Source organism: Podarcis gaigeae (assembly GCF_964106915.1).
Source record: "Podarcis gaigeae genome assembly, chromosome: 1".
NCBI classification, from domain to species: Eukaryota; Metazoa; Chordata; class Lepidosauria; order Squamata; family Lacertidae; genus Podarcis; species Podarcis gaigeae.
This window is the reverse complement of record NC_139678.1, coordinates 24,205,609-24,228,286: the sequence shown is the minus strand read 5'-3', so window position 1 is coordinate 24,228,286 and position 22,678 is coordinate 24,205,609. Positions and strand designations below refer to the sequence as shown.

The 22,678-nt window shown below is 40.8% G+C and overlaps 1 protein-coding gene across 5 annotated transcripts in view; it reads left to right on the top strand.

Annotated features, from left to right (window-relative positions):
- The first annotated feature begins 5,184 nt into the window (after positions 1-5,184).
- The window catches only part of TTC8 (tetratricopeptide repeat domain 8), a 34,129-nt gene continuing 16,635 nt past the window's right edge, over positions 5,185-22,678 (top strand). For 2 of the 5 annotated variants that reach the window (XR_014563394.1, XM_083735366.1), the window contains exons 1-6: positions 5,185-5,444; positions 15,603-15,723; positions 16,100-16,163; positions 16,877-17,036; positions 18,077-18,166; positions 20,960-21,004. Coding sequence is in view for 3 of the 5 variants with exons in the window: in XM_083735366.1 (XP_083591492.1) it covers positions 5,331-5,444; positions 15,603-15,723; positions 16,100-16,163; positions 16,877-17,036; positions 18,077-18,166; positions 20,960-21,004 (594 nt within the window). In the remaining 2 variants the exon portion in view is untranslated. Of the gene's footprint in view, positions 5,445-15,602; positions 15,724-16,099; positions 16,164-16,876; positions 17,037-18,076; positions 18,167-20,235; positions 20,374-20,959; positions 21,005-22,678 lie in introns of those variants that run through there. The other 3 variants (XR_014563395.1, XM_083735365.1, XM_083735367.1) reach the window with 2 other exon arrangements.

Here is a 22,678-nt window from a genome sequence, read left to right as displayed (position 1 = left end):
TCATGGTTACAGAGATGTACCTGTTCCAAAGTCCAACACAAAAAAACTTAGCAGTTTACAGTACTACTTTGCTGGATGCCATCAAAACCTGGATCTCCAACCTTAAAAATAGATTCAGGAGCACTCCAAGAGCAAACCTCATTGGTCAGCTTGCTCCTTAGAAGTGACATGACAGAATACTTGCCTATGTTCTGCCTCCATCAAAAACATTGGCACAAATTATCTTGGAGTGATTCTTATTTAGTGATTCACTGTATATTTACTTCTAACAGCTACTGTGTACGCTACTAGTTTTGCTTGTTGTATGTTGCAGAGCACACTTTCTCAAGCAGCAGCTGGTAAAGATTTTGCCTTTTAAAACTCTTCCCTAATTGAGTTATGTTGGCAATTTGCATATGCATTTTCCAAGATCATTATAAAAAACTATATTTGATTCAAGAACATTGCTGGATTCCTTTAAACTGAGAAAAATAGGCTAAAATTGAATGAAATGAAACTGAGGATCCTGACAAAGTCAAGAGGAATGTTGCCATTTACATTGGTTGATAAAATCAGTTCTGAACTCTTAAATTTGAAGAAGATTTACGACATAGTTTAGAATTTTGGTATCCATGATAGTGATCAGAATATGATAGTGATAATGATTTTTTACCCAACCATCTCCCTAACGTCCCAGCATAGGTTACTACATTAAAACACAATATTATAAACAGTTTGAAACAACTTACAATCACAAAAATAAAGTGGATCCACCTCAGATATAAAAAACCAGAGTAAAGAAGTGCAATGAGACAACATATGTGATGGAGCATATATTAGATCTGATGTTTTATGCTTACATGGAAACAGAGGCTCTGATTATATTGTGTTGTGTTGAGGCACTGCTCTATTAGCTGAAGCATTGATCTGTGAATCTCATATCCACTTCTCTATGGTGCCACTGGAATGGAGTACCATTAATAGCTATTAATATTACCAAATAATACACACACACACACACACACACATATATATATATATATGGCAAGTCATCTTGTGTGGGTCATACCCCTAAAGCCAACCTATTAACACAGTTACTATGAAAGATATATAAACTTTGTATTTCCACAGTCCACTGAAAATTAAGTTCTAAATTATAAACATGATTACAACATCCTTTGCCTAAATATTTATTTATAACACCTGCTACTAATATCTAGCAGTGACAAGAATCACCCAGTACTTTTCACATTTACCCATATAGCACACTTCAAATCACTAGGTGCACTAGATGCAAAAAGAATTTTGCCATATACATGTAGCATGCTTTTCATAATGCACAGTATGCTTTTTTTAAAAAGTGGATATAATCCATGTACAGTGGTACCTCGGGTTAAGAACTTAATTCGTTCTGGAGGTCTGTTCTTAACCTGAAACTGTTCTTAACCTGAAGCACCACTTTAGCTAATGGGGCCTCCTGCTGCTGCCGCACTGCCAGAGCATGATTTCTGTTCTCATCCTGAAGCAAAGTTCTTAACCCGAGGTAATATTTCTGGGTTAGCAGAGTCTGTAACCTGAAGCATATGTAACCCGAGGTACCACTGTAGTTGAAATAGATACTCTATTGAGCACCAGTAACTTATACTGAACACAGTGTACTGTATATGAAAGCCTCAATGGCATAAATGAAACACAAAAAATAGGCTGATTAAATTGCTTCATTTTCCTACAAATGTTCTTTCAGTGAAAATTTGATTTCCATCTCTCAGCTTGATTTGATTTTGAACTGACAACAGAACTAAATATAGAACTCTTTAAAATTCTAGTTCTGTGACTGCAATTGCAGAACTGGTTATCTTATGATGTGATCTAAAATGACATAAAGCAATACTTTATATGCATTTAAACACCATTTGCAGTGTTTTCCAGTATGTTTTTTAATATCTTTTTGTATAATTAGTGCAGGCTAATAGTTTCATTTTTAAATGTTTGATTGATTCATATATATGCGCTACACCAGTATCGTATACTTTATAGAACATGACTGTAAAACAGCTTTACTGGACAACGAACTTGAGATGCAAATCTATCAAGAAATACTATGGAGCGAATGCAATGTGTAGTACTAAAGGATTATAGACAGAGGGCATAATGTACTGGATCTATGTCTTGGGCAAAAATCATTGCAACAAGGAGCAAAAAAATTCTGAAACGGGGTTTGTTCACCTGCAGTTCTATATGTATAGTGCAACATTTTGAATAACAATTTTCAAAAGGTGTATAAAACAAGCCTAATAAAAAAAATATCAATGTGCATGTCTGGGGCTATAATAAAAAATAATCTAACCAATTGTGCATGGTATTTTATTTAAGGCTTTCCTCCATAGTGCTACAGCATGATCTCAAGAGAGTTAATGTGAACAGGAAATGCAGATTGTTTCACTGTATTGGCTGAGCATTTTTTAAGATTTGCTCCCCTGTTCTCCCACATCTTTAAGCTGTAGATGGAGGGTTGCACAGTAGCACACAGATGGAACTAAGAATAATACAATGGAACAAATAGGTCCTTTTGGGGAAAGGACACAGCACAGATGTGAGACAGAACATGTTTTTCATAGTTTATCACAGGTAATATATACTGAAGATGAGCATGTTTAACATATTAAATAGCTGTTGCTTCCTCCTGTCATTTTTGATCTCATGTGCTATCAACTCTCTGATTGCCCTGTAAAGAACAGAATTAGGACTCTTGTGTAAGGTTACCAGTTTTTCCCCCCAATGAATCTGGCGACACTTTTCAACTTCCTACTAAATAGATAGATTTTGTCAGGGCTGTCCCTGGGAAATGGGGACAACTGGTAACCTTACTCTTGTGACTACAAGCTGCAATCTTATATACAATTACCAAGGAGTAAGTCCCACTGAATTTAATTGTGAATATGCACAGGATCACATCCCACATAAGACAGAAGAGAGAGGGAGGGCTTGCAAATGGAGTAGCAGAGATGGGGATTTACTGGTAGTTAGCAAAGCAGAGGTCAGACTGACTTTATAGGAAAGGCTTTGCAAAGGAAGTGGATTATGATGAATGTATTTCATAGCACAAAATGGATTTTCTTTAGCTCCTAAGGACTTTATACACAGCACCACCCTGCTTTTACTATTTAAACCTTGCAACAGCAGTGGTAGCAAATAATAATACTACTATAATAATGAGACCTCACACAGTTTATTATTATTTGCTTCTTATATTTATACCCCACCTTTAATCAAAGGAGCTCAAGGCAGCATATCTAAGACCATGGAGAGCTCTGTATGGAGTCAGGCCAATGGTTCATTTGGGTTTCAGAGAGGAGTTTTCTGTACTTGGAGCCCCTTTTTATCATCACAATAGCAGAGTGAGGTAGCTTAGGCTGAAAGATAGTAACTGGCTCAAGATCATTCAGTGAACTTCATGAGCAAGTGAGAAATTGAACCTGGGTCTCCTCAGTCCTAGTCCAACTTAGACCAGGCAAGAGGAGCTTGTGGGCCTTCAGGGTGAAGGACAGGAAGTAAATAAAGAAATGATTCAGATAATTCTGGGACTACAACTCCCATTACCGCTGATTGTTGGTCAAAGGGATGGTCCAAGACACCTGTGGCAAACCACAAAATGGTGTCCCAGAAGAGCCACCTCCTAGGAGCCAAGGTCCCTCAAGCCCTCCTCAATAAAATATTTGAGGAAGGGAGGGCAGCCCCCCCAGGTGATAGGCATTGTCATTAAATAGTGTGTGTGTGTGCCACACATTGTGATCAACAGGGCTTTTTTTCATCCGCAACTCACTGGAACTCAGTTCTGGCACCTCTCAGGTGGATGCCATTGCTGTTATAAGAGAACAAGGGAAGCGTTTATGGTGAGTTCCGGCATCTCTTTTTCTGGAAAATAGCATTGGTGATCAATATTATGGGGTGGCGCTTACCTCCCCCTCAATATTTTATTCAAATTGGCACCCATGCCCACCAGGGGAAAAGGAGTGAGTGAAGATCTACATCAGGAACAAGTGGGAGAATAAAGATCTACATTGGGAACAAGAGTGGGAGACGAGCAGCAACTCCTATTTGCCAAGAGGCTGCTGTAGTAGCAGCATTGGGAGGAGGCTGCCGAGGCAGCAGCAGATCCAGCTGTCACTGCCACTGCGGAAGCAGCAGCAGGCAATGCACTCCTCGGAGACTGGATCTGCTGCCCTGGTTGGTCCTGCATGCCCAAGGTGTTGGCATCACTTTGCTTCATGGGTGTTTTCTCCTGCTCCTGAGGTCAGGACCTGAACCAATGGATTCAAGTTACAAGTAAGGAGATTCCAACTAAAGATCAGGAAGAACTTTCTGATGGTAAGAGCTGTTCGACAGTAGAACAGACTACCTCAGAAGCTGGTGGACTTCATTTGCCATTTTTAGGCAGAGGTTGGATGGCCATCTGTCAGGGATCCTTTAGTTGAGATTCCTGCATTCCAGGGAGTTGGACTAGATGAGCCTCGGGGTCTCTTCCAACCTGGGGTGCCAACCTGAATAAAATATTGGAGGGCCCAGGTAAGGCCCGCCCCACACAACTGATCACATGATATGGTGCACACACACTGTTTGAATGGCAATGTTCATCAACTTGAGGGGAGGGAGGTTAGCTCTTATGCTTCCAACTCTACAATTTCACGATGCTATGAACATCTGGAGGGCCACAAGTTCCTCAGGAGAACCACCCCACCAGAATTGAGAAGTGAAAAGGACGTCCCTTCTTCTTCAGTCACGGCTAAATACAGGATTGCCCTCTCGCTCCCCGGACAGAGCTCTTGAGCTTCTAAGCAGCTTCATTGCAGTCAAAACACACAAACAAAAACAGGCGAAACATTCCTGCTGCGAAAAGCTTGTCCTTAAAAAAACACCACAAAAACATTTCTCAAAAAAATATAGTAGCACCAGGGGAAAGAACCCTGCCAGCAACCAGCAGCCTTAATTCCCTGCAAAGGAGAGGGGGAATAATACAAAACAAAATAGAGCACAGAAGAAGAGAAATGGGACGCGACTCCTAAGAGTCTTTTAGGCCGACCACCTCTCTTTCTTTCTCTCTCTCTCTCTGCTTCTCACGCAAGGCGAGCGGGAAGAGCTGAGCAGCGAGGAGCGCTAAGGCTCCCACTCGGTTGTTGTTTTTTTCCCCTGCGCAGGCAGTTGCTTAGCCGACTACACGCCGGCGAGGACCCTGGCTGTAGCGTTGCTGGGCAAAGCTAAGTTGGGGCGCGGGGCCTAGGCAGAAGGGAGCGCGGCGACGCCGAAGGAGGCGCGCTGCTCCCGTCGTCGACTCGCCGCGCCTGTGGCCCGCTATGGGGCTGGAAATGGACCCGCTGCTGCACGCCTTGAGTTACTTCAGGCGGAGGAAGTTCCAGCTCTGCTCGGATCTCTGCTCCCAGCTGCTGGAAAAGGAGCCCGGCGACCAGGTCAAGTCGGTAGAGCCGGCGTGTGGGCGTGTGGGGTGCTGGGCCCCCGGGGGAAAGGACGTAAAATGGGGCCATGGGCAGGCAGATTTAAAAGATAAAAATGGCTCTTTGTGCATTTGGAGGTCTCCTCCCTTACCGTGCACACGCGCCGGCATTTTGCATAGCAGTGGAAGACTGCCTGTTGCCATAGCTGTCAACTTTCAGATTTGAAAATAAGGGATCAGCTGCCTCACCTGTCCCGGAGACAGTCTACGGGATATCTAACAATCCGGGATAGCAGCGGGAAACGGCGCTGAAATAAGGGAATTTCCCGCAAAAAAGGGGAAGGTTGACAGCTATGCCTGTTGCACTTCTTGCTCTTGTTTGTTTGTTTGTGTATGTACCTGTGTGCGCGCGTCAGCAATATGCACACCTTGACAAGAAGACTCCAGGCACCAGATACAAAGAGCTCTCTTTGCTCCATGGTGTCGTGAATGATGCGGTTCCACTTGTAGGCTGAAACTTAGACAAAGGATTTTAAACACATTTTATGGCTTAGTTGCCTGACTAATGCTGGAATGTCTTGTCAGCTAACAGCAGCAATTCACAAAACTTTTTTTTTTTTAAGTGTATAGCTATCCCCTCTGTACTTTTATGCATTTCATTTCCCTTTGACCTTCCTTTTTACACACACACACACACACACACACACACACCTGCAACTCTGGATAATGAACAGTTGAAGTGCACAGAAGTTTGTGCCATAATAAATTTGCTGATCTTTAAGGTGCCACAGGGTTGTTTGTAGCTTTATAACAAAAGTGGTTAGTTTTGAAGTAGGGTAAAAGAAAAGGAGGGCATGGAAATGGAAGCTTCTTTCTTTTCATGGAAGCTTTCCTATTAGTAATTAACATAATTATTTACAAGTTCCTTAGCAACAACTGCGTCAACCTCTTCCCATGCATCTTTTAAGTAAGTAGACTGAACTTCTTTGACAAAGCAAACTTTGAAATACTGGAGAATGGAAAAGACCACAAAAACCTGAGACAAACTGGTTCTCTTTATAATCTATAAAATAAGTAATTTGTAAGATTTTATTTAGAACAAACTGCACCCAAACTACCTAGTATCCTTTGATAATTACTTTTGGTACAGGATAACTTTTGACATAGTTCTGCATACAGTACTTTCTTCGCAACTATGTTTGAGAATTATGCTTTAGAAGGTGCTCTTGTAAGATGAGCTGAGAACTTTCTAAGAAACCAATGCAAGATTAAATACTTTATGGTATGATGTTACATTGAAAATAAATATTCAGTAGCATTCAGAAAGGCTCTATTCTTGATCTGGTTTTGGAGAGAATAAGTTCAGTAATTATTTGGGTGAAGGAGACTGTTCACTTATTAGATTTGCTAGCATTGTAAACTGGAAAAATTGGCAAGTATATCAGATGATAATTTAAAATGCATTCCTAACCCACTGATGAGAGAAAGTCACATTGAATTTAATAGGGCTCATCTCTGATTAAACATGGTTAAATTGGAAGGTTAGTTTGAGAGAATTCAAAAGAGAAATGTAAAATGTTAGCCATGAGAACAACGAACAAAGCCTACATACACCATGGGAGATGTCTAGCTAGGCAATAGCACTTGAAGACTTGAAGAGAGAATTATTGTTGAACATGAGCCAGCAAGGTACATCTGGAATGTAAGAGAGAACAACAACAAGTACCACTTCAGGCTACAGTATATTATCATGAGCATTGTTTCCAAGATTTAGGAAGTAGCAGCGCCACTCTTTTCATTACAGTCATACCTCGGGTTAAATATGCTTCGAGTTGAGCACATTCAAGTTGCGCTCCTCGGCAACCCGGAAGTAATGGAGCGCGTTACTTCCGGGTTTTGCCACTTGCGCATGTGCAGACGCTCAAAATGACATCATGCGCAGAAGCGGCGAAAAGCGACGTGCGCAGACGTGCCATTGCTAGTTACGTTTACCTCTAGATGCGAACGGGGCTCCGGAATGGATCCGTACTAATATAATTTGGTGTGTTGTGGTTTATTGTGTACTTACAGTTGAAGAAAGGTATCAACAAGATGGGAAGGATTCAGAGGATATTTTAATTTATTTTGAATACATTGCCTAAATGTCTGACATTGTGACAGCTAAGGAAGGGCTTTTGTATTGTAATCCATCCCCCCATATCTATCAGTGAAGGTCACACAGCATGTGCAGGAGTGGTCAAGTCTTGCCCATTTAACAGTGTTCCAGGTTGAAGATTGATTGTTTTTGTTCCAGGGAAATTGATGGAGACAACTTTGAGGACCAAGCCAGACCTTAACTGCATTATGTCTATGTGTGACAGCAGTGAACCCAGGAACTGGTTTTATATGACACAAACACAATGGTTTAATTCGGACAATCCTTCCAACTATAGGTTTAGATACAGATATGCCCTTCCATGAACCAAAGGACTCCTCCTGTTCCTGGAAGGAACTTTGATCCAGCATAAACTCTTAATTGCGTGAAAAAGGGGAGGCAATTTAAACTGATTTCTCATTACCCTGTCAGACCCCAGAACCACCTCCCAGCTGTTCCAGATGCTTCCCAAATCATTTGGAGCAGTTTTATAGGGAGGAATGGATGAAAATGACCTTCAGTGGGAATGTCGCATGAGTGAAACTACACTCATGGGAAGTCTGGATCCAGCCCATAGTTTGGAGATTCATAAAAAAGCCATAGTAAACGTAGGCCTTGTGTATTCCAACCTTCACATCACAGGAGGAGATTAGAAGCTTTCTGCTTCTATATTTTGCCAAAGTGAAGTACAAAAAAACCATAGTTTGCAGTCCTGCCAGAGCTGTAGGATGTTCTGAACTGAGACATAATTAATCTTAGGGCAGGTGGTGGTAGATTTAAAACACAGTTTTTAAACCTGTTAAAATTTGGTTAAAGCAACTAAAAGACCACATGCTAAAAGCCTCAGTTGCCTATTTGCTTAACTTAAATACAATCTCACATGCTTTCCATTGTGATCTGGCGGATCTTTGGGAAGCCACAGCTCCAAAATTTTGGTACAAATTACTTAGAAAAGCTCAGCATTCTAGTTTTCCCTATTTAATCAGCCAACTGTAACCTCAAGATGGTATACACAACTTGTAAATTATATTGGAACAAGATAGAAGTGGTTTCTTGTGTATTCTTGGTGAAAGTTGTTGTGTTCTTGAGAGATCAAAGAACAATTGTAACTCATTGTAGAATCTGGGACACTGCTGTAATATGCTCCCAGCATTCTCTCAGCCATATAATATGACATGATGCATGTAGAATCAGATCTGCAGACTCGTTGCAAGATTTGTAATACAATAAGCACTGAAATGATGCCCAGGATAAAGGTTTAATGCTATATATTGGCATTTTAAAATATAGCATATAAACCTGGGCTGCATGTAGGGATTCACCTTAAGAAAAAGCTGAAAGAGCAAACAAATAAAAGTTATTTAGTCCTTCGGGACTTAATGGGAAGTACAGTAAAGGTAAAGGGACCCCTGACCATTAGGCCCAGTTGTGACCGACTCTGGGGTTGCGGCGCTCATCTCGCTTTATTGGCTGAGGGAGCCAGCTTCCGGGTCATGTGGCCAGCATGACTAAGCCGCTTCTGGCGAACCAGAGCAGTGCACGGAAACGCCGTTTACCTTCCTGCCGGAGCGGTACCTATTTGTCTACTTGCACTTCAGAACCAGTGAAGGCGGTGAAGGTCCTTGAGGCGGTTGGAGGTTGGATGGCGGCTAACAGATTGAGGTTGAATCCTGACAAGACAGAAGTACTGTTTTGGGGGGACAGGAGGCGGGCAGGTGTGGAGGATTCCCTGGTCCTGAATGGGGTACCTGTGCCCCTGAAGGACCAGGTGTTCAGCCTGGGAGTCATTTTGGACTCGTAGCTGTCCATGGAGGCACAGGTTAAATCTGTGTCCAGGGCAGCGGTTTACCAGCTCCATCTGGTACGCAGGCTGAGACCCTATCTGCCTGCAGACTGTCTCGCCAGAGTGGTGCATGCTCTGGTTATCTCCCGCTTGGACTACTACAATGCGCTCTACGTGGGGCTACCTTTGAAGGTGACCCGGAAACTACAACTAATCCAGAACACGGCAGCTAGACTGGTGACTTGGAGCGGCCGCCGAGATCACATAACACTGGTCTTAAAAGACCTTCATTGGCTCCCAGTACGTTTCCGAGCACAATTCAAAGTGTTGGTGCTGACCTTTAAAGCCCTAAATGGCCTCGGTCCAGTATACCTAAAGGAGCGTCTCCACCCCCATCGTTCTGCCCGGACACTGAGATCCAGCACTGAGGGCCTTTTGGCGGTTCCCTCACTGCGAGAAGCCAAGTTACAGGGAACCAGGCAGAGGGCCTTCTCGGTAGTGGCGCCCTCCCTGTGGAACGCCCTCCCACCAGATGTCAAAGAGAACAACAACTACCAGACTTTTAGAAGATATCTGAAGGCAGCCCTGTTTAGGGAAGCTTTTAATGTTTGATGTATTAGAGGATTTTAATATTTTTTTGGAAGCCGCCCAGAGTGGCTGGGGAAGCCCAGCCAGGTGGGCGGGGTACAAATAATAAATTATTATTATTATTATTATTATTATTATTATTGACATGCTTTCGAACTTCTAGGTTGGCAGGAGCAGGGACCGAGCAACGGGAGTTCACCCCGTTGCGCGTATTCAAACCACCGACCTTCTGATCGGCAAGTCCTTGGCTCTGTGGTTTAACCCACAGCGCCACCCGCGTCCCTGGGAAGTACAGTAGTGGTGTATAATTCAGTGTCATCACCATAATTTAAAGTAATTACTTTAAAATATATGCACGAGGATCAAATATATATGCTTCATTGAAGATAGAGTGGGACATGGGGACAAGGTTTATCTTTATGACATAGTTTTGTTCATAAGAATTTTATTTTATATTTCATAATATATATACAGTGGTACATTGGGTTCCAGAGGTCCGTTCTTAACCTGAAACTGTTCTTAACCTGAAGCACCACTTTAGCTAATGGGGCCTTCCGCTGCTGCTGCGTCACCGGAGCACAATTTCTGTTCTCATCCTGAAGCAAAGTTCTTAACCCGAGGTAATATTTCTTGGTTAGCGGAGTCTGTAACCTGAAGTGTATGTAACCCAAGGTACCACTGTATACTATTTAATTGTAGAAAAATCTCAGAGTGGTTTGCAAAAGGATAGAACGATAAAATAATCACTAAAATAAAAATCACTAAAATCATTATTTAAAACAGGTTCAAACCGCAGTAAAATAGACTAAAACAAATTAACACTACAGACTTTCATATCATCTGGGAAGGCTTGTCTAAATAATGTTTTCAGCAGGGCACTGAAAGGAATACAGTGAATCAATATTTATTTATTTAAGACATTTTTATACAGCTTAATTAGTCACGTTTCTATGTAGTGTACATAGAAACAATCCACAGTAAATAGGACAATGAAAAGATAACAATTTGTGAAACTTAAACACTACCTTAAAATTCCTACTGCAACGGGAGAGTCTTAGTTGTGTGCCTCAAGTTCAGCAAGGAGGGTGCCTTTCTAATCAATTAATCTATCAAGCACATAAGCGTCTTGATGTCATCTTTTCTATAATATCTCTCTATCATCCATCCATCTATCTATTTATCTATCTCTATATATCACAAACCTTATTTATTGTATTGATACTACATAACCTTACATTTTGTAAACAGCCTTTTATTTAAAACTGTTGAGTTCAAAATGGCATGACAGAAAACATAACTATTGTGATACCATGCTGGTGTCACAGGCCATATGCCCCATTTTAATTGCAATGCATTGTACTGTAAGTCGCAAGATCTGATTGTTAAGTGATTATTTGACAGACACAGACAAACGGGGGGGGGGGGCAGGAGAATTTTTCATGTAGTAGTTTGTGTCCATGGGTCTAATCTACAAAATGTACAGTTTAAAACAGCAGCAGCGTTAACTTGCTGCCAGAACAATTGGTATTGGAGATTAAAAATTAAAGCTGCAATCCCACATTTAATAGGGAATGCAACACATGTCATCCAGGGCACAGTCCTATACACACTTAACAGAGAGTGCTCCATTGAACTTAATAGGACTTACTTACGAGTAGACATGCCTAGGATTATGTTGTCATTGAAACTTCAAGTAAATGTACATCACTTTAAACAAGCATTTGAGAGAGGAACTAACTGCAGTCTTGTGCTTGTCTGCTATCTTGTTTTTATTATTGTTTGTAAGCCGCTCTGAGCCCGGCCTTGGCTGGGGAGGGCGGGGTATAAATAAAAAATTATTATTATTATTATTATTATTATTATTATTATTATTATTATTACTGAAAAGTAAGTCCCCTTGATTTTAGTGGGGCTTACTCCCAGACAAGTGGATACAGGATTGCAGTCTGTCAGGTTCTGCTGCTGGAAATAACCTTTCATCATCAACCATAGGAAAAATATGTATATAGGGTTTCTTTGTTTTATAGCAGAACATGCTTCTGTGCTGCTGTCGTGGTTGATCATCCTGATTAGTTGTCTAATCTGATTATTGTTCTTTGTGTACCATATGTCAATTTGAAGGCAAGGAACTAACACCAGTTTATAGTACTGGTTGACAAGAGAAAAGCAATTGTCAACTGTTGTTGAACTGTATAATAATTATATAATGTGTGCAAAAAAATATGTATAGTATTTTGTTGCCGGTGCTTAATGTTCCATGTTCATTAATTTCTTACTGCTGCCTCATACATGTTTCATCATTGATGCAAATTCTGTGCCTTCTGGATCAGTGGTGAAATAATAAGAGATGGAGTGATGATAAAAACTCAAAATATTTGCTAATAAAAAATAAATGTCTAAATTCACATCAGAGTGTAGTATAATAACTAATAGCTAATGCTAATAAGGACATGCCTGATTATAATTTCAACTCTCCAGAGTTTAAATTGTATAAACTCTCCAGATGACTTTAGGCACACTGCTTGATTTCATAGTCCCCTCTAGAATATGAGAATAAGAGATGTGGGAAGGGACATGTTCTCCTTTCACCTCTGAGGAGAAACCACAGCAATCACTAGCAAAGCCATGGAGCTTGAGATGATGAGCAGAAACACCAGCCTGGTGAACATGGCTGTGTTTCCTCACTTCAGCATGGTCCTGCTGCCCATCAGCACGTCCATCATGGTGTAGTGGTTAAGAGCAGTGGACTTGTAATCTGGTGAACCGGGTTCGCTTCCCCACTTCTCCACATGCAGCTGCTGAGTGACCTTGGGCTAGTCACACTTCTCTGAAGTCTCTCAGGCTCACTCATCTCACAGAGTGTTTGTTGTGGGGGAGGAAGGGAAAGGAGATTGTTAGCCTCTTTGAGACTCCTTAGGGTAGTGATAAAGCGGGATATCAAATCCAAACTCCTCCTCCTCCTCCTTCTTCTTTGACCGATTCTTCATATATGAAGTCATCTCCATCATATGAATTCAACTCCATTTCAAGGGAGTTGAGGGTGGGACACAACCCAAAATGTAATCCAAGCTCTGTATATATCTTTTCCAGACTGTGAATTGCATAAAATTGTCCATAAAATCTGAAATAAGTAATATTTAAAATTTTGTTCTCTTAATCCTAGCAGCAGATGGGATGGGAAGGGGCCTGGTTGTGTGGTATTGATCCCAGCCAGATGGCGTGAATGAGGGCTTTGGCACTACCATCTCCTGCCAAGCTACTGGAAAATAGGAGTTTAACTTAAACTACACTCTGGGGATTGTTGTCTGTAGTTTCTTACTTCTGACTGCTTAATGCTTTTAGAAGCCTTTTTCCAAAAGCCTCTGTAAAATGTAAAATGTAGGACTATAGAAGGACATACTTCTCAGGCTACCAACATAGTCCCCATGGGCACTACAGTATTCACCGATCCTCCCTTCGTGCCCACCAAGACCCCCTGCCCATCCCAATTTTGTTGTTGTTGTTGTTAAAAAGCCTGAATTGGAGGAGTTTTAAAAACTTACCGTGGTGGTTTGTTTAAGAAGGCCTGTTTCTCCCCCTTTTTTCATTTGGTTTAGGCTGTACATAAATGCTTTTCTGTTAATGGAGATTCTGAGCCTTCCCATTTTTCTTCTGTAAAACAGGTATTTTGTGTTCCCCATAAAAGTTTATTAGATTTCTAAATGAGCACCCAGTACCAAAAAGCTTGGGGACACTTGGCATACTGTTTTTGCTGTATCGGCTTTAACTTATGGCATAATGAACTGGAGTCCATTATCATAAATGGTATATGTGTGCACCTGGGAGAGGGGATTGTAAACAATATGGTCTGAGGGAAATGAAATAAAGTACAGACAGTGACAAAAGCTTAATGGTGAAGCACTCTTGTTGAAAACACAAACATTCTGACATTGATAAGCTAATAAACTCATAGAAGATGATACAAAACCCATTATCCCAATTTAAGCCACAGGTGATAAGAGTTGAATCTATAAGAAATTGTTATTTAGTATTTTCCTGTTGTCGTCTCCCTTTGAAATTCCTTCATTCAAGAATAGCCACATTAAGGTAGGTGGCAAAGCATCCTGGGAGTTCAAATGTATTTATATTCAGAGCTGCTAAAATGATCCACTCAATTTGTTTGCTATGGGAAAAGACCCATGTAGGAGTCATAAAGCCAGAGGCAGAGGTTTGTAAATACTGCAGGGTGCCTCCTGACATTCCTCTGGGCAATGATTACCTTATATGGTAAAGGGGCAATAAAAGCTTGACCGGCTGAGGTAACATGAGATTGGCAAACGGCCATGCGGCTGGACAGAACAAAGCACAATAAAAAGTTACCGGAGAGGAGAAGAAGTCTGAACGAGCTGCCCTCTCATATCATGGAAATGTTGCTAGCTTTCTGCGTCTTTATTTTACCCTAAAGAAGTGCCACTTGTAACGGCAGGCTCCAACATTCCGAGGCGTTCGTCTTGCGGGGTACCACTGTATCTCTATCATGTTCCTCCCGTTCTGCCCTCCCTGTAGCATTTCTCCCCCTAAATTTTGCCAGCTCTACAGTACTCTCTTTGAGGTGCAGCAACCAGAATGCCACCAGTTTGCATAACAATATTGGCAGTTTTATTTTCAGCTTGTTTTCCTAACGATCTCTAACATGGGATCTTCCAGACATTTTACTGTGATTATTGCAGCATGTAGGTTTTTTAAAGTATGGCTGAGCTGATTATATAACTTTCTCTTTACTTCCAGCTGCTAAACTGCCTTAAAGTACATTGCTTTCTTTACATCTTGTTCATGGATGCCTTTGCCCTGGAGATTAATATATGAAATTTTTTTTTCAGGGGGTGGGGTAGTTTGTGTAAGAGAACTGGAGGTTTCTTGAAGCTATCCCTGTATTAATCTATGGGCAGGCTGCCGCTAGGAAACCTCTTTGGCTTTGAAAAACCATGGGTTTTCTGTGATCTGGAAGGTTTCCTTTGATACTTGAAATGCTTGCTTTGCATCGTTTTTAGCATATGTCTGTGGTGAATAAAAAGCCTGATATTTACTTTGATTGCAAATCCTAGCCTGAGAAACAGATGGTGGTCTGTATTGGCAGTTCCACTTTACCATTTTAGCTCTTTTCCTTGACTTCAGTTAGCTCATTAGGTTTTCATTAAGTGACTGGGAGAATATGTAGAGATGGTGCACATTTCTCTTCCTTGCCCTCCCAAAAAAGAGAATTTAGAGTCTTTCAGCCATTAGGAAGAAGCTACTTTTGGTTCTTGTTCAATAAACTGACTGGTCTGCACGGAATGCTTTCCTTCAGGTTATTAGTAGCACAAAAAAATTGTGTCGGGACATAACTAAAGCAGAGCCAATCACACTTTAAATGCAGCATATCAGCTCTGTGATTACTTTTATTTGGTTTGGGTGTTTTTCCCCCAAAAGTGCTCCCTGCAAGGCTGAGGATTAATTGCATTTAAAGCGATATGTTCTCTGTGCCACAGTCTTCACCTTTTATCTTGCTATTCTTCCTTTGCTCAAATCTGCCAACAGACCTATTCCTGAGTTACTTCAATCATCTGTATTATCTGTATAATTTGATATTGCATTGTCTTTTTGTAGATGTTTTGGCTTATTGAACCTTGGTTCCCCTCTTTATCATCTAGGCTGCTTGGTGCTTAAAAATACGAGCATTAACAGAAATGGTTTACGTGGATGAAATTGATGTGGATCAGGAAGGCATTGCTGAGATGATGCTTGACGAGAATGCTATTGCTCAAGTTGCACGTAAGCTATATCTATAGTTCCTTCAAAATGTCTTGGCCACACAATGACTCCCCAGCATTTCAAAATTACTTAACAATTCCCTTAAATAGTGTATTGTTCCCACAGACTATAGTGTGGCATAACTGAACACTTTCAGTTAATGCAATTATATGATGTAGTTGCTATTTTTGTTGTGTTTTTTAAAAATGAATATAACCTCACTGACTGTGGTAGTAGTTGCAGCGCTCTGTCATGCCCTGCTGAGTTTAGGATTGCTCTGCAGGAAAACTTTCTGCCTCGTGTTACTGTGTAGTTAGAAGGGTTAAAAAAATAAATGGTAAGAGATTTAGAGAGGTGAGGTTGATCTATTGGTTACAATTGTTCTTTTTGTTTGTAGGACCTGGTACTTCACTGAAAATCCCTGGAACTGGTCAGGGTGGAGGTCCTAGCCAAGCTGTGAGGTATTCAGTTCACTGATAAATTTAATTAGTCCATGTGTCTATGCACTACATATAGTTCACTGTTGCCCTTCACTAGTAAATGCTGTCCAGTGAGTAGTGTCTCTTAAATTTTTGATTTATCCATTCCTACACCCCCTGTGGCAGTTCTTCACACTTTAAGTTGTTCAGTTGCTTCTGTATTGCTGTTTATGCATTTCCTGCCCTCATTGACTCATAACCACAGACTGGTCATTGAATCAGATGATTCCTTCACCCCCACCCCCCACCCTGGTCTTCTCTTATGTAAGCAAACATGTGAAAGTATAATTTGTTGGAATGTGAGCAAAAGCAGTGAGATTTGGAAGATGCTCAGAGCATGGAGAACAAGCACAGATGAGGTATTTAAATTGTGTGTATACATATATACATATGTGTGTTTGCACACACACACACATATACACACACACCTAAAATGGTACTCTACAACACTTAAATCAAAGTAGTTAAATGATATGAGGGGTGTTATAAATTGTCTTTCCAAATAATCACATGGGGTTTTATGTTATGGTTAGTATTCCTTTAACTGGGAATTAATTTTCATGTAAACCCCAAAGAAGTGTAGAACTAACAGTAACAGAGTGCAACACGAACTTCAGAAGTTATTTGCAGATACAGCCAGTGGCATGTCTGCTAAGGCAGACACATCGTGTCTTACAATCTGTGGATCATTTCAGGCCAGTGACCCAGACAGGAAGACCCCTTACAGGATTTGTGCGACCCAGTACACAGGGTGGACGACCAGGTACAATTGAACAGGCCATAAGGACTCCAAGGACCGCTCACACTGCCCGTCCCATGACTAGCGCCTCAGGGCGATATGTCAGGCTTGGAACGGTAAGGAATGAGAAAGAACTGAGCACGTTATTAATAAGTATAACGCACACAGTATTTGAGACCTTGGAAATTTGAAGTGCATATGTGTGTATTAAAATAAGAAAACTTTCATCTTGCTAGTCCTTGGTGTTTTTAACTGGCTACATTTTCTTCAATCTCTCCTATAGTAATCTAAAAACTGTATTTTCAAAATATTAGCACATGTAATGGAAAATTTGCATATCTTCCTTGGGTAAGAGAAGTTAGGTAGGAGTGTTATGTGCTTTATATAAGAGCTGCTTTTTATGATGTCTTTGAACATCATATTTGATCAGCTGATTGTTGGTGGTTGAAGAGATTTCTGTGCAGCTGAAACCCTGACAGTCAGCTGGGACTACCTACCCTGGGGAGTTCCCTTGCACTCCCTGGTGCAGCTGAGAGGAGATGGAGGAAGTGGCTTGGATTCAAAATGCTTCTTGCAGCCCTAAAACCCCCAAGCTGCTTTTTAAGGATGCCAAAGAAAGAAAGGCCAATTTTTAAAGGAACATCCTTCCCTCACCGAAAGCCGTTTGTATTCAAAGCATTCAAGGGAATGCTTTGAATACAAATGAGCATTAAAAATAATAATTCAGGGGAGCAGTTTGTTTTCAAAGTGCTTCCTATTGCTTTGAGTATGAATTGCTTTTCTGTACAGAGAGGAAAAAGTTCAAACAATTGACTTCAAAGGTGCTCCCTATAACTGAAAATCAGCGGATTGTGAGTTACAGAGAGCCTTTTTTGAAGATGTACTCAAAAGTATGTCTTCACAGGAGGTTGCTGTAACTGCTGTTTGGTGGTTGCCTTTGGCACTTGTCAGAGTTCAATCACCTGAGGACATTATGAGAACATTATGTCAATTTGATCCATGGCAGGGTGGGGGAGAATTTGGCAACCAAATTCAGTTGCCTGCTGTATTAAGTTTGCATTGTTTCTTCAGATAATGGTTTGCTAGATGGTATTTTTTGCTGGTGATTATTTAAACATGCATGTTAAGCAGTTCTGTGGTATCTTTCCCCCTGCAGGCCTCTATGCTCACAAATCCTGATGGCCCGTTTATAAACGTGTCTAAACTCAACTTAAATAATTATGCACAGAAACCAAAGTTGGCAAAGGTGCGTTGTTTGCTTAAACGTAGTATTCTTGTATCTTTTAAAAATCCTTGTCATATATAAGCAAATGTTTAAGTATGAGGGGCAACTAATTTCCTGCTGATTTTGGTTAAATAGGTATCTGTTTCTGCATTAGTTTTTGTTTAGGGATAACATTGCCAATTATATAACAAGGTTAAGCAGTCAGAAGCAGACTGGAGGGTTGCCTGCCCTCTCCAGGCATGAATGGAGCACAAATTTCTACCTTCAAAGGGAAGCAGTTGCATCAGCAGCAATGTTAGTAATTAAACCAAGGTTCTGAGCTAGTTTTGAATCCTGGTTGACCAGAAACCCAAGTTGGACTTAACTAGGTTTACGCTAGTAGCAACATTAATGAGGCATTTCAGACGTATCACCAAACCATAGTTTGCTGTTACAAAAATGAGCAGGCTGTCATTCTTTCATCCTTGAAATTAGAAGTTTCTATTTGTGGCAGCCATCATCATTATTATTAATTAAATTTACATACCGCTCTATACCCGGGGCTCTCATAGCTTGGTGTTGTGTCTGAAGCCAGTAAACTATGATGTGCTGCAGACTGCAATCAGAAATTTTTCATCTTGGTGCTGAAGGAGAGAAAGGAGCAGCAAACCTGAGACTTGTACCTGCTCATTCCCTTAACGCCAAACAATGTCTGAGTGGCCCCAGTGCTTAACCAGAATGGGTGTGGTAGAAAGGAACATGTAGTGCCAGAGTCTGCTAAAGGTTGCTTGGTTGTAGTTAAATATTACGCCAGAGGAAGACCCAAGTAGCTAAAGACCAGTCATAGTTAGCCTTGTTTGCTTGGCCATACAGTGGCAATAAAGGGTTAAAAGAATACTTTCTATTCTTCTGTTGGAAGAGTCTGGTATTGAAAAGAACTTTTAAGAATTTACACCAGAGTTGGGGAATTTGTGGTTCTCCAGATGTTGGGACTACAGCTCCAGTGATCACTGACCGTTGGCTATGCTGACTGGAACTGATGGGGGCTGTTGTCTAACAACATCTGGAGGACTGCAGCTTCCAGATTTACACAAATAGCCCATTGAAAACAAAATTAATGCTTTCATTATATATTACACCAGAAAGTACAGTGATGTTATAGTTAAGAATTTTTCAGAAATGTAGAACCTATACCGTACTTCTAATCTGAATGTGAGTAAGCGGTAATGAGGTGCAATTTTGTTTTAGGTAATTTATATGGTTAAGAATATTTATACTCTCTTATTTCTTGCATTAGCCAGAAAACACCATTCTAACCGTTTAATGTAGGCATTTCCTACAAGAGCCATAATTTGATGAAAGTAGGCCACTTGCTAAGTTGAAAAGATGATGATAACCTTAGCTAATGGGTTTTTAAGCATACATGCAAGACGCTAAAGCAGTGCAAATCTTTGGCTCAGAGCACAAACTTACATGTGTGCTGCTGATCTAAAAATTCTCGTTGCATGGGATTTTTTCATTTTGATTTCAGGGTAGTAGCTGTAGTACATTTGCTCTATCTCCCTGCTCATTAAAATAAAGGTCTTTTTAAGATGCATGTTACATAATTGATATTCGGGGAAGCTAAAAGCCAACAAAAAAGGCAAACTTGTCCATTATCTCCCCATCCTGATGCAACCAAGATGTGTCTCAATCCCATCTAAGATACCATGAAAATTGTTATTGCTCATACTTTCCCTTTGGGGACTTGAAAAGTGCTGGAAGGCAGGGCAGGGTTAGGTGACTCGCTGAGTATTGAGGGAAATGTCAGAAACAAGCTGGAAGTCATCACTCATTTGCTTGCTGCTACAGTCTACAGTGGTACCTTGGGTTGCATATGCTTCGGGTTACAGACTCTGCTAACCCAGAAATAGTACCTGGGGTTAAGAACTTTGCTTCAGGGTGAGAACAGAAATCGTGCTCCGGCGGCACGGTGGCAGCAGGAGGCCCATTAGCTAAAGTGGTGCTTCAGGTTAAGAACAGTTTCAGGTTAAGAACAGACCTCTGGAACGAATTAAGTACTTAACCCGAGGTACCACTGTATTTAGATCTTTCCCATTCCCAGAGGGATTTCACCGAGGAGACCTATGGGACACACTTTCTCATGTCCCTATCACATTTCTTTCACCACTAGGAGAAGTGAAGGACCAAAGCAAGACATCCCGTGTGTCTTGAAATCATCCCTTTTCCTGGGAGAGCAACCTCCTGAGGTGATGCTGGTATTAGAAGGAAGCCAGGGTTAGAGGCCACCTTTGACACTTCTTGCAGTCTGATAATAGCTGTCAACTTTTCCCTTTTCTTGCGAGGAATCCTATTCGGAATAAGGGGTTCTCCCTTAAAAAAAGGGAAACGTTGACCGCTATGAGTCTGATGAAAAGAAGCCTTCCACGTTTAAGTGGTGCTCAGTATTTCAGGATGGTCAGAGGGGGCCTTGCCTCCATTTTTGGAGAATATTTAGGAAGAGTACAAGGAAGGGGGGCATTATTCACAATTTGGGAGGGGGTTGGTGTCACATACACACCCCGTGCCCCAGGTACATGTGTAGAAGTGTTCAGGGATCTTTCACTGTCATCCAGTATAATGAAAAACTCCCCTGTTTCAGATGTAAAATTAAGAATCCTTTCCTGACATGTCCTGACTTTCACAATGTAAATTCCTTATTGCCTAAAACAGTTTGTATAAAAGATGTTTGTGACTTTTAAACGGACAACTTAAGTGCTTGCTTTGATTAATTGCAAATAGCTTTTGTTCTTTTTCTTCAATTTGACAGAATATTGCAAATTGTTCTCCTTACAGGCATTGTTTGAATACATTTTTCACCATGAGAATGATGTCAAGAATGTAAGTCTTATTTATTTCTAACTTAAAGGGCTCTTTTCAGTTGAAATGTTACTTTTGAGTATGAGATAGAAGTAGAATTTTCTTCAACTGGTATACAGTAGTTTTAAGTGGGGCAAAGTTTCAACTTCTGGAAAGGCAAAAGAGAAACTAAACTCACAACTCAAGAAGGCCCCTTGTTTTAAATTTATTTATTGCATTTATATCCCACCTTTCTTCCAAGGAGCACAACGTGGCATTAATAATAATAACAATAATAAATAATACTTTTATTGTCAATGTAAAACCTGTGTACAGTGAAATTAACCAAGCCTCCCCCCCAAACACTCAATCTCATTGCACTGTGTGTGCTTATCGCACAACACACCACCTTGCAAGTCAGTTGCGCTATGTTATTTTCCGTTCTCATCCTCATTTAATCCCCACAACAACCCTGTGAGGTAGGTTTGGCTAAGAGTGCAGGATTGGCCCCAAGGTCACCTGGCTTCCTGGGCCTAGAAACATTCACTCTTTAGTGGCTTTTCTCTCTCAGTACTGCGGGTATGAAGATTTCAGCACCTCCCATCGTGTGGCGTACCAGGTTTTTCACCAGCTACATCCATATTTGATAAATTATTGTTTTCAGAGCAGAAGTATACTAGCCATATAAATCATCACAGAATTCCCTCTAGTTGAGATAAACAATGCTTTCATTTTTGATATGTCCATGTATGTTCTATGCACCGTAACAACCCGTTCTGGGCAAGGCGCTTTACACATATGCAAGCAACACAAATGTACTGCTTGTCTGAGGCTTTGTTTCCTCCAGCACTTTCTCCCTCCAAGCTACAAGCTGTCTTTCCAGCTAGAAGGAATGAATGAAAGAAAAAAAAGCTTGCGTGTATATTTGCAGGAAACTGCTGGAGGGGAAAAGAGTCTAATAAAGAATGATGGGCACATGAGCTGATGCATGTGCATTGCCGAATTAAGACAGTTTTTCTTGAGTGCAACTTTTCCGCATTTAAATGGCTTAGGAATAGCAGGAATATATGTGATTTAAATATCCACTGATTTAAATTAAAACATTCCAAGTTCCATTTCTTCAACAATTATGTCGGTTTAACCAAGACTGGGAAGAACCAGGGGTCTTAAATCTTTTAAAGAATTTCCTTCTTAATAGAGCCCCCAGCCCCAGATTTTCCCCTTGAAACTGCTGATTGTTGAAAAACTGGGTATGATACAGAAGCATATTAGGGAAATGCTATTGCACATACAGAATGCACATTGTGAGATCTGTATACGCTTGACAAAGCTCCCCTCTGTGTGGCAGCCAGTGTTTCAAAATACTGTTCAATGGTGAAGAATTTAATGATTAGCTGGCTGCTACTGCCTTTTTTACAGCTCTCTAAACTCTACTCCCTCAGTCTCCAGCTTTATAAGCAGGCTAGTATGGTTTTGGGGAACTTGCGCATTTTTTTGTATTAAATCTGCAAGCCCTGAAAGTGTTGATCCAATTAAAAGCAGATAATACTTGAGATGAGGAAGAGTCGGGCTGCAGCACCTTAGCTATTAATTACATTTTTTGGCTTTGAGAGGTTTTTTAAATGCATTTATGAAATACATCTGTTAATTCTGCAAGTCCTTAAAACTGATGAGGTTATTACTTTCCTTTCTGGTTTTCACTTAATAGAGATTTTA